Here is a 12,500-nt window from a genome sequence, read left to right as displayed (position 1 = left end):
AAACTTATGTGTTGTTATCTTGTCTCTTGGTAGGCTTCTACTACGTCGACCCCAACCAGGGCTCTCCTCTTGATGCCGTCAAGGTCTTCTGCAACATGGAGACTGGAGAGACCTGCGTCTCCCCATCCCAGGCCAGCGTTCCTCAGAAGAACTGGTACACCAGCAAGAACAAGGACAAGAAGCACGTCTGGTTCAGCGAGTCCATGACCGAGGGCTTCCAGGTAAACAACTCGAGACGACCGTGTGGGACACAAGGTTCTATGAAACTAAGGCAACCGATTGTTGAGAAGACCTATGCATGAAGACCACCTCTCTTCTTGGGTTTGAACCAGCTAATGTTTCTTCCCTACCTTTTTCCCCCGTTCACGTCTCCTCCCCTAGTTCCAGTATGGCACCGATGGATCTGATCCAGAGGATGTCAACATCCAGCTGACCTTCATGCGCTTGATGTCCAACGAGGCATCCCAGAACCTCACCTACCACTGCAAGAACAGCATCGCCTACATGGACCAGGCCTCTGGCAACCTGAAGAAGGCTCTGCTGCTGCAGGGATCCAACGACATCGAGATCAGAGCCGAGGGCAACAGCCGCTTCACCTACAGCGTCAGCGAGGATGGCTGCACGGTCAGTTTCTCTATTCCTTTAACAGCCTGTCATTTTAGGGGCAATTGCCTAGTTTTGATTATTTCGATTAGATTTTCAGTTATGTATATGAAGCCTTATCAACATGCACAAGAACAGAAATTATAGAAGATAACTTTTAAAATGTTATGTGCACACTTATGTGTGTACATTTATATATGAGTTATGTGTGTACATTTTTCATATAATGTTGTCTTCCTGTCTTTTGTGTCACTGATAATCTTACATGATTCTTCTGCTTCCACAACAGTCACACACTGGCACATGGGGCAAGACAGTCATCGACTACAGAACAACGAAAACATCTCGCCTGCCTATCATTGACATCGCTCCTATGGACGTTGGTGCTCCAGATCAGGAATTCGGTGTGGAAGTTGGCCCAGTATGCTTCTTGTAAAAAGAGAAATCTGGACATGAAAACATTGTTTTTTTAGCAGTCATCTCTAAATCTTCCTCTATGCATTAAAAAAAATCGGTCCACCTGCTTAACACTACATTCCCGAAGACAGTGTTTCAACCTTGACAAACGTTCTGTTTTTTTTTTTTGGCTTTTTGGTTTTGGATTTTTCGAGGACCACTACAACATCCAGTACAGACACCAAGGACACTCAGAACTTTTTTTTGTTTCAGCTGACAACAAGAAAATAATATATACTTGTGTAAAGTGTAACACCCCCTGGAGTACCAAAAGAGTGAAAAGCAACATCAACAACAAACAAAAAAAAATGAAATACTGGTGACTTTTTTTTACCACTGCGGAAGGACAATGAAAAACAAGCAAATGCTTTGTACCATTTTCTGGTGATAAATAAATTTCAAAAAACGACCGCTGAGTGTTTTTCTGTTGTACCTACAAGGGGACAAACATCAGAACCAGAAAAAAAATCATTGTTCTTTGTCAAAAAAATAAGTTGCACAGGTATTTTAGAGAAAAGGGAAGAGTTAATTGTTTTGCTACCTCAGAAAAGGAGACATGACCACACATGACCTTTAAGAACTTTGTCACACATCCTCAAGGGCAGGTTTACGCTCCGTCACAAGTTATATTTAAAGAAAAAAAAAACATCAAAAAAGGGCAACAGCTACAAAAGGTGCTACTTCCTTTTAGGTCACTGTGGTGCGGTGTAACTCTTTTAGCTAGTTTGTGTACACCGACCAAACCACTTGGTGCTAAATGTCGATCGAATGTTTTGCTTGTCATTGAGTGTGACTATTTTCTTTTCTTTTTCAAACAATCCTTTGAGTGTCAATGTCAACCAAAAAAAAAAAAAAAAACTGAGCAGGAAGAGGTTGCTTTGGACGTGAAGCATGTTTTCGTGTCTAATGCAGACTAAGCAAGTGGACTGGTTTGTCTCCTCCTTCAGTGTCCAACCCCCCATCCCCCCAAATGTTCTATGTCCAATTCTCCTGGTGTCTGTTTCTGTCCCCCCTCCCCCTCACACTCCTAAATGGTTGCTATTTTTCACCAAATCATCCTCCCCTGTATGTTTGTTTTTGTTTTTGTTTTCTATTGTTTGTTTAATTTGTATTTTTTTAGAGAAAGGTCTTTTTTTTTTAACAACACCCATTACTGAAATGAGGCAGAAATTCAAACAACAGACAACAACAATGCACAAGTATATCAGAGGAACAGACACCGATGTGATGTCTCCCAGAGGATTTGTACTTATTTTGTACATGTATATTAATTCAAGATGTTTTTAATTATTTTGGATGCTGAAATAAAGCATGTCGAGTGGTAAAACTGATTGACGGGACATATTATCTTGACTCTCTGCCCTCCTTTCTCTAATTGCTACAATTAAACAAACTCGAATGCTTTCATGCAAACAGTCATTCTTTTCCATGTCTTTCTTAGACTTGAACCTGATTGGTTGTCAGTGATATCAGCAGGAGTTTGTGGTTGCACAGAAGAAAGATGTTGGTATTGATTGTAATTACATTCACATTTATACAATCACTGGTCATTCCAAAGCCACCCACAGTATAGCCAAAGCCCTTATAGGCAAGTCCCCCTATTCAACGGCCATCTTGATAACGCACTTTGGGCAGTTATCGGGCAGCTATTTTCCTACTCAAGTGAATGGGGAGGCATAGGAACACACATGAAGGAGTGGGAGATATGTGTAGACAACTGCCATATTGCCGTTATGAACTAACCACATGTATTTCTATGGAGGATTCTTTGAGTGCTGTGTTCATTAGAACACTATTAGAACTTTCCTCATTAGAAAGTCTCTGGTATAGTACAGACTTTTACCCATCAATTTGTGTGCTCTGCTCTTTTGTTATCAAAACCATTTATTTGACATCAGCTTGAATTTCCAAATAAGCTGCAGAACAAATATCCACAAATGCATGATGTATGTAAATATCAAATGCAATCCATGTAGCTTTGGTTTTCCAAAAATAACAGTATGTGATATAGTGATCATGTGCCATGTTGATGATGGGGCCAGGAGTATGTGCAGCCATCAGCATCAGCATCTGTGTTATTTGTAGAGCACCCAACTGGCTCCTCAACGTTGTCTTCCAGGCAGCGCTGCCACCGTCGACTTAAAGGCACCTAATCCTAAACCTAACCCTAACACTAACCTTAACCCATGCCTAACCCTATAGCGCCTTTCAGGCAGCGTTGCCTTGAAGACAATGTTGGGGGCTTAAAACACCAAGAAACACCCAAATGATTGTCAGTCTAATTTGTGGATATTCAAATAAAAATGTTAAACTTATTTCTCACATACAGTACAATTATACAGAGTATATGTAGTGAATCGCATTGACCACTGTCTCCATGGCTGCGCAATGTGTAAATAAATACGGAAATAAATAGAAAACAATAGAAGAAAAAGAAGAAGACCTCAAAGACCAGCGTCTGCAGTGGCTGCTGTCCAATGATGTCAACGTGAAGGAAGGATTGGGATCTATTCTCACACACAAAACGGCCAGTCATAAGCCAGTACAATATTTCTGCTTCCTGTTTCCTGATTCCACCCCCCCCTCTCTCTCTCATAGCCTACAAATAAAAAAGCACAAAGTACAAAGTGCAATTTCACCAGCAGAGGGCAACAGAACCCCACTGCAGTAGAAGGTGATGAAACGGGAATGTGATGTTCAGGGACTTGTGGAGAGGTAAGGAGATGGCTGGGGGGGTCAGCCCTATGTTCCAACAGCCCTATGTTCCCACATTTCTAAGGTTAGGGTTAGGGTTATGGTTGGGGTCAGGGTTAGGGTTGGGGTTAGGGTTAGGCCTGAGGTGTGGGTGGGTGGGTTTGGGCTGTGGAAACATAGGCTAGGGTTAGGGTTAGGGTTGGGGTTAGGGTTAGGGAACATATGGCTGTGGGAACATACTGTAGGCTAGGGTTAGGGATAGGGTTGGGGTTAGGGTTAGGGAACATATGGCTGTGGGAACATAGGGCTGTGGGAACATATAGTACAGGAAACAAAGCCCCAAAAAGGCCTTAGTTGGCTTATTTTGAAATACCTCCACCCAAGGTAATAGGCACGCTCCCTGGCTGGGTATGGTCAGTGTCTTCTTTTTAATTATTATATTTTAATATATCATATTACAGACACATTTTGTATCACATATTATCTTCTATCATGGTGTAATGTTCCCCTTAATACTGGGCTATTGTCCCAGTTAGACAACCTGCCCCATTGCAGGGAGAGTTCCGCTCGTCAGCACCACAGGAAAACGTATGGTTATGAATATAATCTCAGTTCTCTGAAGGAGAACACAAGATGTTAACCAATGAGAAGTCATCCCCGCACGACGATCTGAACCAACCTCCAATCACATCACCCGCCTTAGGGAACCTTTCTCTCTATAAAGGCACTCGAGATAAACTAGCCTCTTTTAGACATTCTGAATGGGCAAAATTGGCCTGGTTCAAGCAGTCAATTAGGCTAAAAAAGGGTTACCAGTGTAAAGTTAGTTTAATATTCAACACATGCCACAAGGCTTAGTTTTTAAATATAGCATATTAGCATATAGCGTTGGCATGATTTGTTAGATTTGTTTTTTCAAAATATATAAGTAAGTATAAGCATACTCTTTTGATCCCATTAGGGAAATTTGGTCTCTGCATTTATCCCAATCCGTGAATTAGTAAAACACACTCAGCACACTGTAAGGTGAAGCACACATTAATCCCGACGCAGTGAGCTGCCTGCAACAGCGACGCTCGGGGAGCAGTGAGGGGTTAGGTGCCTTGCTCAAGAGTACTTCAGCCATTCCTACTGGTTGGGGTTCGAACCGGCAACCCTCCGGTTACAAGTCCGAAGCACCAACCAGTAGGCCACGGCCCCAATCATGTGAACTTAGGCCTGCTTTTCTCTGCAGTGTCCATCCAGAGAGACTTCCACATATAACACACCAAAACCCCCATCTGATATAGACTCTATGTGCTTGTAAATGATAAAAACAAACCACAATATTGCACAATACAGTTCCTTTATTATCAGCATAAGGACAGCACCGTACATTACTTTGTTTATTTTTTTATTAAGAAATCGTATGTAATATCATGCACACAACATCTTGAAAAAGAGATCTTGATCTCTTTGAACCTTCTTTGGGCATCCATTGATTTGTGCCTGTCATGTTTCATGCATCCCTCACATCCTCTCATATCCCATCTAATCCCGTTTTATCCAACTTTAACTCCTCTCTATCTCCCGTTGCATCCTGGCCTGTTCCCATCCTATGTCATTTTATCGTACACCTCCATCTTGAGGATGGCGCGGCCGTTGTCGGACATGGTCGCCATGACGTCCACGGCGCGTCCGCTGTACCTGACCCCTTGGCCCTTGGCCTCGTGGCGCTCGAAGTTCGTGAAGTCCTTCTCGTAGTACATGTGCTTGTAGAGATCCTCGTCGGTGGCGCGCGTGTGCTCGAACACGCCCACGCCCAGCCAGTTCTTGTAGAACCGGTAGTCGAAGGGCACGGAGAACATGATGGCCACCTGCTCGTTGCAGTGGCGGTTCTGCATGTGGAAGAGCTCGTAGGTGAGCACCCCCACGGCACCCGTGGCCGTGTTGTCGTCCTTGGTGAAGGAGCACACCTCCGTCTTCATGGTGCGCACCGTCGGCTGCGGCGGGTTGAAGTTGAAGCCACTGGACATGTGGATCCTGCAGGTGGACAGGGCCCGGAGGAAGAGGAAATGGGAATGAGAGAAAGAGAGAGAGAGAGAGAAAGTGGGAATGAGAGAAAGAGAGAGAGAGAGAGAGAGAGAGAGAGAGAGAGAGAGAGAGGAAGTGGGAATGAGAGAAAGAGAGAGAGAGAGAGAGAGAGAGAGAGAGAGAGAGAGAGGAAGTGGGAATGAGAGAAAGAGAGAGAGAGAGAGAGAAATGAAGTGGTAGTGGGAATGAGAGAAAGAGAGAGAGGGAGAGGAAGTGGGAATGAGAGAAAGAGAGAGAGAGAAGAAGTGAGAATGAGAGAGAGAGAGAGAGAGAGAGAGGAAGTGGGAATGAGAGAAAGAGAGAGAGAGAGAGAGAGAGAGAAAGGAAGTGGTAATGGGAATGAGAGAAAGAGAGAGAGAGAGAGAGAGAGAAAGGAAGTGGGAATGAGAGAGAGAGAGAGAGAGAGAGAGAGAAAGGAAGTGGTAGTGGGAATGAGAGAAAGAGAGAGAGAGAGAGAGAGAGAGAGAAAGGAAGTGGTAGTGGGAATGAGAGAAAGAGAGAGAGAGAGAGAGAGAGAGAGAAAGGAAGTGGTAGTGGGAATGAGAGAAAGAGAGAGAGAGAGAGAGAGAGAGAGAAAGGAAGTGGTAGTGGGAATGAGAGAAAGAGAGAGAGAGAGAGAGAGAGAGAAAGGAAGTGGTAGTGGGAATGAGAGAAAGAGAGAGAGGGAGAGGGGGGGAAAGCGATGAAAAAGGGTAGTGGAATGCAGGAGAAAATGAAGGATGATGATGGAGAGAAGCAAAGAGAGAAAGAGAGGGGGATGAATGGAGAGTGATGCAGAGGGAGAGAGGAGGGATGGATGGAGAGAGTGGTGCAGAGGGAGAGAGGAGGGATAGAATGATGGGAATGGATATTGAAGGGAAAGAGACCGCAGTGTGATTTGGTTAATTACTGGAAATCATAACCAGCAGTGAACATATGGCATAACGTATATATCACATAAAGGAGCCAGATATATCAAAATGACTTGCTTTCAAGGAAACAAACACTACATGAGTATTAATATCATCATACACTTTTGTGTATACTCATTGAGCTGTGAAGCCCATTCAAGGAAAATCTCTCTCTCTCCCTAATACACACACACACACACACACACACACACACACATTCCCTATCTTTTCATAAATTGCAGGAAAAATGACTGGGCCTGTGCAGTGTCAGTCAGTCACTCTTACTTAGGGTTGACCAGGCAGAAGTAACTGCTGAGGTTGGTGATCTCAACGGTGCAGTTACGGTTGGTGGTGAGAGCCGCCGCTGCATCAGCTGTGTCGCACATGATTGCTCAGATCTGTTCTTCTCCTCACTTTCTCTTCTCTTCCTTCGTTCTCTTCTCTCTTTTTTTCCGATCTGTAGCAGAAAAACATAGAGCCACACGCACCGAAGTGATTGAGACATAGCCGACTGAGACAGATTTGAAGTGATTGAGAGATAGTCAACTGAGACAGATTTGAAGTGATTGCAAGTTCTTTCTCTTCTCGTTTTTTTCCTGCAATAGAAGCAATAGAAGATGTACACCCATTGACACCGAAACGATTGAGCGATACAGCCGACGGAGACAGACTCGAAGAGATTGCAAGAGACGTGGACTGTAAGAAATCTATCCTACAGAGCACGCTGGCATGCAGCGCAAAAACACGCTTTCTGTCACACAGTGACATAAATAAACTCATATAAAACCTCAGTAACTATTCATGGGTTTCATCAGGTTCCTTTCCACAGGTGTATAAAATCAAGCACTTAGATTATGAACGCAGACTGCATGGTGCTTAATTAATACACCTGTGGAAAGGGACCTGATGAAACCCAAAGACAAGTCAAATTGGTGTTTTTAAAAAGAAGGGATCATGGATCAAGACAAGTCAAATTGGTGTTTTTAAAAAGAAGGGATCATGGAGAATAAAGAAAAAAATATAAAAAAAATCTTTGCATATTCCCACAAGGTGTTTGGGTGCTCTGAAAATGAGAACCAAAATGATTTTTCAGACTTGTAAGGTCTGCTGTTCAGACCCTGAAGGAATTTATTTTCTGTTCATTGTTTTTTGTGAGAGTGTTTCTACTTATCTCAGTAAGGAAAATAAATCAAGAGCCTATGTTAAGTACAAATATGTCTTCTGAAGGCCTAAACAGAGCCCAGCCAAAAACTCCAATAAAATTTGTATCAACTTTGAGGGACAGCTATGACCATGCAGGATTATCCAGACCAAACGTGACGATTTTGCTACATACTATTCCTATTTATGTACCAGCATGCAAAATTTGAGCCTCCTACATGGTTTAGTTCTTGCGCTGTGGGCTTGTGAACTTTGACAAAAAAAAGAGGCCGAACAAAATCGACAACCCGCCCCCCCCTCCCCCTGTAAAACTGGCTGTATCTTGAAAAGTATTGATCTTACATAAGAGTAATTTTACAGTGTGTCTCCTGGATAACATAGGTACACCTGGTAATTTTGGGCCCTGGTTGAATTGACGTGGAATGACCCAAAATATTACAGTTATTAGAATTATAGAGATCTAAAATAGACGGTGGATTTCCTCCTGTAAATTGTCTTAGTGCGTTAGAAGAGTTACCTCGCCAGGTAGACAACTCACCTGCTCAAGGTAAGGCAGTTCCAGATTATCTGGCAGCACTTTCTGATCCACGGCATAGACAGCATCTTCGCCGACTCCTCCCTCACCAGTTAGAGGTGTGTGTGTGTGTGTGTGTGTGAGAGAGAGATTGTGTGTGAATGTGTGTGTGTGTCCCTAACAGCCGAGATACAGGGTGTGACAGTGTCTAACTCTATTGTCACCCTGTTGCAACTCTCTCAAACCTGTTGGACCATCGAAAATCTGGCTTGTCCAATGTAGGGGGAAAAAGGTCACGGGCCATAATTTAACAGTGGAGAACATTAGATTACATTGGAAAAATGACCACAATTCCTTGTGCCATCTCTCTGATGGTCATTTAGGTGGGTAATATTTGAAAACTTTCCAACTACAGTAAATCTGTAACTTTAAATAGAGGCGGATATGTGTCCATTTGTAGATATAATGCAAGCCATCCATAAATACGCCAACACACACACATACACACACCCACGCACACACACACACACACACACAAAACACACACACACACACACACACACACACACACACACACACACACACACACACACACACACACACACACAACACACACACACACACACACACGAAAAATGGAGAAAGTACACGAATATGGTTGCACTCTGATATCAAAGAAAGGAAGGAAATTGTTCTGTCAGAGTGACAGATATTTCAGCACATTCATCCAGCACCTGTCCAAACTGCATCCACTGGTGTGAGAAATGTGTGAGATGGGTGGAAAAGTACTAAAGCAGTCATCTCTCTCTCTCTCTCTCTCTTACACACACACACACACACACACACACACACAGAGAAAGGAGAGAGAGAGAGAGAGAGATACATGCAAGCCAACATAAACACACACACACCACCATTCCTCAACAGGTTTTACAGCCTGTGGAATGTAAATGTGTGCCTAATTAGGTGTGTGTGTGCGATAGGGAGAGAGAAACCCACTATGTCCCCAAGGTCTACTGAGGTGTGACAGTAGGTTGTGTGTGTGTGTGTGTGTGTGTTTGTGTGTGTGTGTGGGCGGAAATCAAAACTTTTGGTCTCCGAATCTCTCACACTCAGGTGAGGGTGGAGAAAAAAGCTGGGCTCTAAAAGCCTCACTGAGACAGGCGTGGTGACAAACCCAACGAAGCGAATCATTGCAACAGCGTGCAATCAACTCGCGCACAAAGCCCTTCGTGTGTCACCACCACTTCCCACCCAAAGGGTGTTTCTAAACAGACCCAATGACAATGGCCTTCTAATGCTTCATAAAACTCTCCCTCTCTTTCTCTTTCTCTTTTTCTTGCTCACTCTCTTTCTATCTCTTTTTTTGTGATCTCTGTCTCTCTCTCTGTTTCTCCTCTCTCTGTGTACCTGTATCATTGTGTGTGTGTGTGTGTGTGTGTGTGTGTGTGTGTGTGTGTGTGTGTGTGTCTGTGTGTGTTTGTGTGTGTGTGTGTGTGTGTGTCTGTGTGTGTGTGTGTGTGTCTGTGTGTGTGTGTGTGTGTGTGTGTGTGTGTGTGTGAGTGTGTGTGTTTGTGTATGTTTGTGTGTGTGTGTGTGTGCACAGTATGTGTTTGTGTGTGCGCGTGCACATAATGAGTGTGTGAGTGACTGAATTGATGGTTGAACGGAGTGTTTAAATAGTTCAATTTCATAATAATACATGCTTTTGTATCTATTGTAACATAACATCCAAAAACATAACATCCTATTGAAACAAAACATCCAAATCAGTGATGTGTTGCCCTACAACCACTGCAGTGTAAGTACATCTATCAGTGAAACTATCCCACGCTGCAAAAGACCATCAACAGAGGAGGGGGGGGATTGTGGACTCAGCAGCGCTATGACTAGCTGCTAATGACTTTAATTCAGTCTGACTGACAGTGTTCCAGGGAGAAACATGACCACATTTGCAGCACGCGCGCTATCGGCACCGTTACGGCTTGGTCCGATGACACGATTTCAGCCTGATTTCGCCACCATTTTTAATAAATCATTGTATAATTTACATTTTTATCATTTTAATTTCATAATTCGATACATTTCCAGCGTTGTGTCCGAATATGAATGGTGGGGAACGACGCCGGAGCCACACACACACACACACACACACACACATGGTGGGGGTGTACACACACTGTGCTAGAGTAGTAGTAGTAGAAGAAGTACCTTAAAACCCCTCTTCTTGCCCCGCACTCTCTCTTTAGCTCATTCGCTCAATAGACACGCCCCTCAGCATGCACATTTAATCAAAATAAAACATTTACAGTCGTGAAAGGATGCATAGAAGACGACTAGCTAAAATCCGCTAAAAGATCCGCTAAAAGGATCATACAGAGCCCAGGAGTTGTCATTGCAAGATATTTTTGTATATCAATTAGAATGTGCGCTCATTTTACTAAATTGTAGTCTCATTTTGCTAGATCGTGTGCACAATTTAGTATTTTGTACGGAACCCTGGAGGGGTCATTGCAAGATATTTTTTGGTGAACATCCAGAAAACGTGCGCTCATTTTACTAAAATGTGCTCACATTTGACTAAATAGTGCGCACGTTTTACTAAATTGTGCATTCATTTTACAAAAATTAAAATGAGAGCACAATTAAGTAAAACGAGCGCACAATTTAGTAAAACGTGCGCACAATTTAGTAAAACGTGCGCACAATTTAGTAAAATGTGCGCATAATTTTGCATGATTTAATAAATCCAGAGCACAGTTTAGTAAAATAAGCATACTACTGTATTTAGTAAAACATCTGCACGATTTAATAAAATGCGCGCACAATTTAGTAAAATGACCCCTCCAGGGTTCCGTAGCATCATTAGCACGTCCTCCAGGCTTCAACCAGAGCTGAAGCAACAAGAGACAGAAACAGGAAGAGCTGTAATAAAAAATAGTACCAAGGCATAGTACCATTTGCATAATGTGTGCTGTCATGAATATCAGAAATTCAGTATTTTTTCATTTTATATCAGTAGTTTATATGTCAACATCACATTAATATAAAATATTTATATCATATCATATTTAATATTATTATACAATTTATTTGTGTATATGTGTATTCAGTGTTCAAGTCAGTCCAGTTTATACAGGATTTCAAATATCATAATCCTCCTCATTACATGGCCGCCCAGACGCCTTGTGCCAACGCGCGCCCAGTCCACATGCAGCTGCGCACCCACCGCACCATCCATCCCTCACCCACCCACCAACGATTCACATTCTTGCCCTCTATTTCTGTCTTTCTTTCTTTCTGTCTCTCTCTCTCTCTGGTTGTTACATAGACATACAGTAGTGTTGTCACAGCATTTCAGCAACAACAGCAACAACAAAATATCCATAATCTGTCTCTGCCTCTCTCTCTCTCTTTCTGCCAACCCCCCTTTAGCTTTTTGTTTCCCCTTCTGCCTTTCCTCTGCTTCTCTCTATCCCTCCCTTTCTCTTTCTCCTCCTCCTCTCCTCTCTCTGTCTATTCTACTTCTGTCTGTAGCCCTGCCTCCTGCTTGCTTCCTGTCCAAACATCGGCCATGCTCCTCCCCAGCCCAGTCAGATTTGACTGCTGAGTGTTGCAACACTGAGACGCCTCCCGGGGTCCACAGTTGGATCCTAAGCGGGTTTTTTTCTACCCCCCCCCACCCCACCATTTTTATTATCATGTCATTACATAAAACAAATGAATATTATTATCATTTTTAGATCAACCCCTTATCCAATGACACACACACACATACACACACACATACACACGCACATACACACACACACACATGCATATAAATGAAAGACACAAATGCATACTAACACACACCTCCTTTCAGCCAGGGAGTGTGATGCGTCTCCTCTGAGGGAGTGTGTGTGTGTGTGTGTGTGTGGGGGGGGTGTTGCTTGTTGCCGATGTGAAGTGGGGGCGGGTCGAGGGGGGATTTGTGGCCTGGCAATTGGCTGGAGGTCTCGTCTGTTCCCTCCTGGGGCAGAGTCAGCGGGATCAGAGGGACTCCTCCGCCAACTCCTGTCACATGGTACCGTCAAGGGCATCTCAACCGCACACACACACACACACAC

General features: G+C 43.4%; 2 protein-coding genes across 2 annotated transcripts in view; one reads left to right on the top strand and one right to left on the bottom strand.

Annotated features, from left to right (window-relative positions):
- The window catches only part of LOC143137561 (uncharacterized), a 26,523-nt gene extending 24,045 nt beyond the window's left edge, over positions 1-2,478 (top strand). Inside the window, exons 49-51 of the mRNA XM_076297801.1 lie at positions 34-221; positions 382-624; positions 893-2,478. Coding sequence (XP_076153916.1) covers positions 34-221; positions 382-624; positions 893-1,039 — 578 coding nt within the window. The 3' untranslated portion in view covers positions 1,040-2,478. The remainder of the gene's footprint in view (positions 1-33; positions 222-381; positions 625-892) is intronic.
- A 2,603-nt stretch (positions 2,479-5,081) lies between these two features.
- On the bottom strand, positions 5,082-8,511 carry LOC143137562 (DELTA-sagatoxin-Srs1a-like). The gene is made up of 3 exons (XM_076297802.1): positions 8,416-8,511; positions 7,002-7,173; positions 5,082-5,775 (listed from the first exon to the last, which is right to left on the bottom strand). The coding sequence occupies exons 2-3, from the start codon at positions 7,100-7,102 to the stop codon at positions 5,349-5,351; spliced, it is 528 nt and encodes a 175-aa protein (XP_076153917.1). The 5' UTR covers positions 7,103-7,173; positions 8,416-8,511; the 3' UTR covers positions 5,082-5,348.
- Between the last annotated feature and the right edge of the window lie 3,989 nt (positions 8,512-12,500).

This window comes from Alosa pseudoharengus, unplaced genomic scaffold, assembly GCF_046254945.1.
Source record: "Alosa pseudoharengus isolate Yale_2024_CS ecotype anadromous, Long Island Sound unplaced genomic scaffold, YU_APseudo_1.1 YU_APseudo_1.1_scf_21, whole genome shotgun sequence".
Taxonomy (NCBI): domain Eukaryota; kingdom Metazoa; phylum Chordata; class Actinopteri; order Clupeiformes; family Clupeidae; genus Alosa; species Alosa pseudoharengus.
This window is presented reverse-complemented; position numbering and strand designations above follow the sequence as displayed.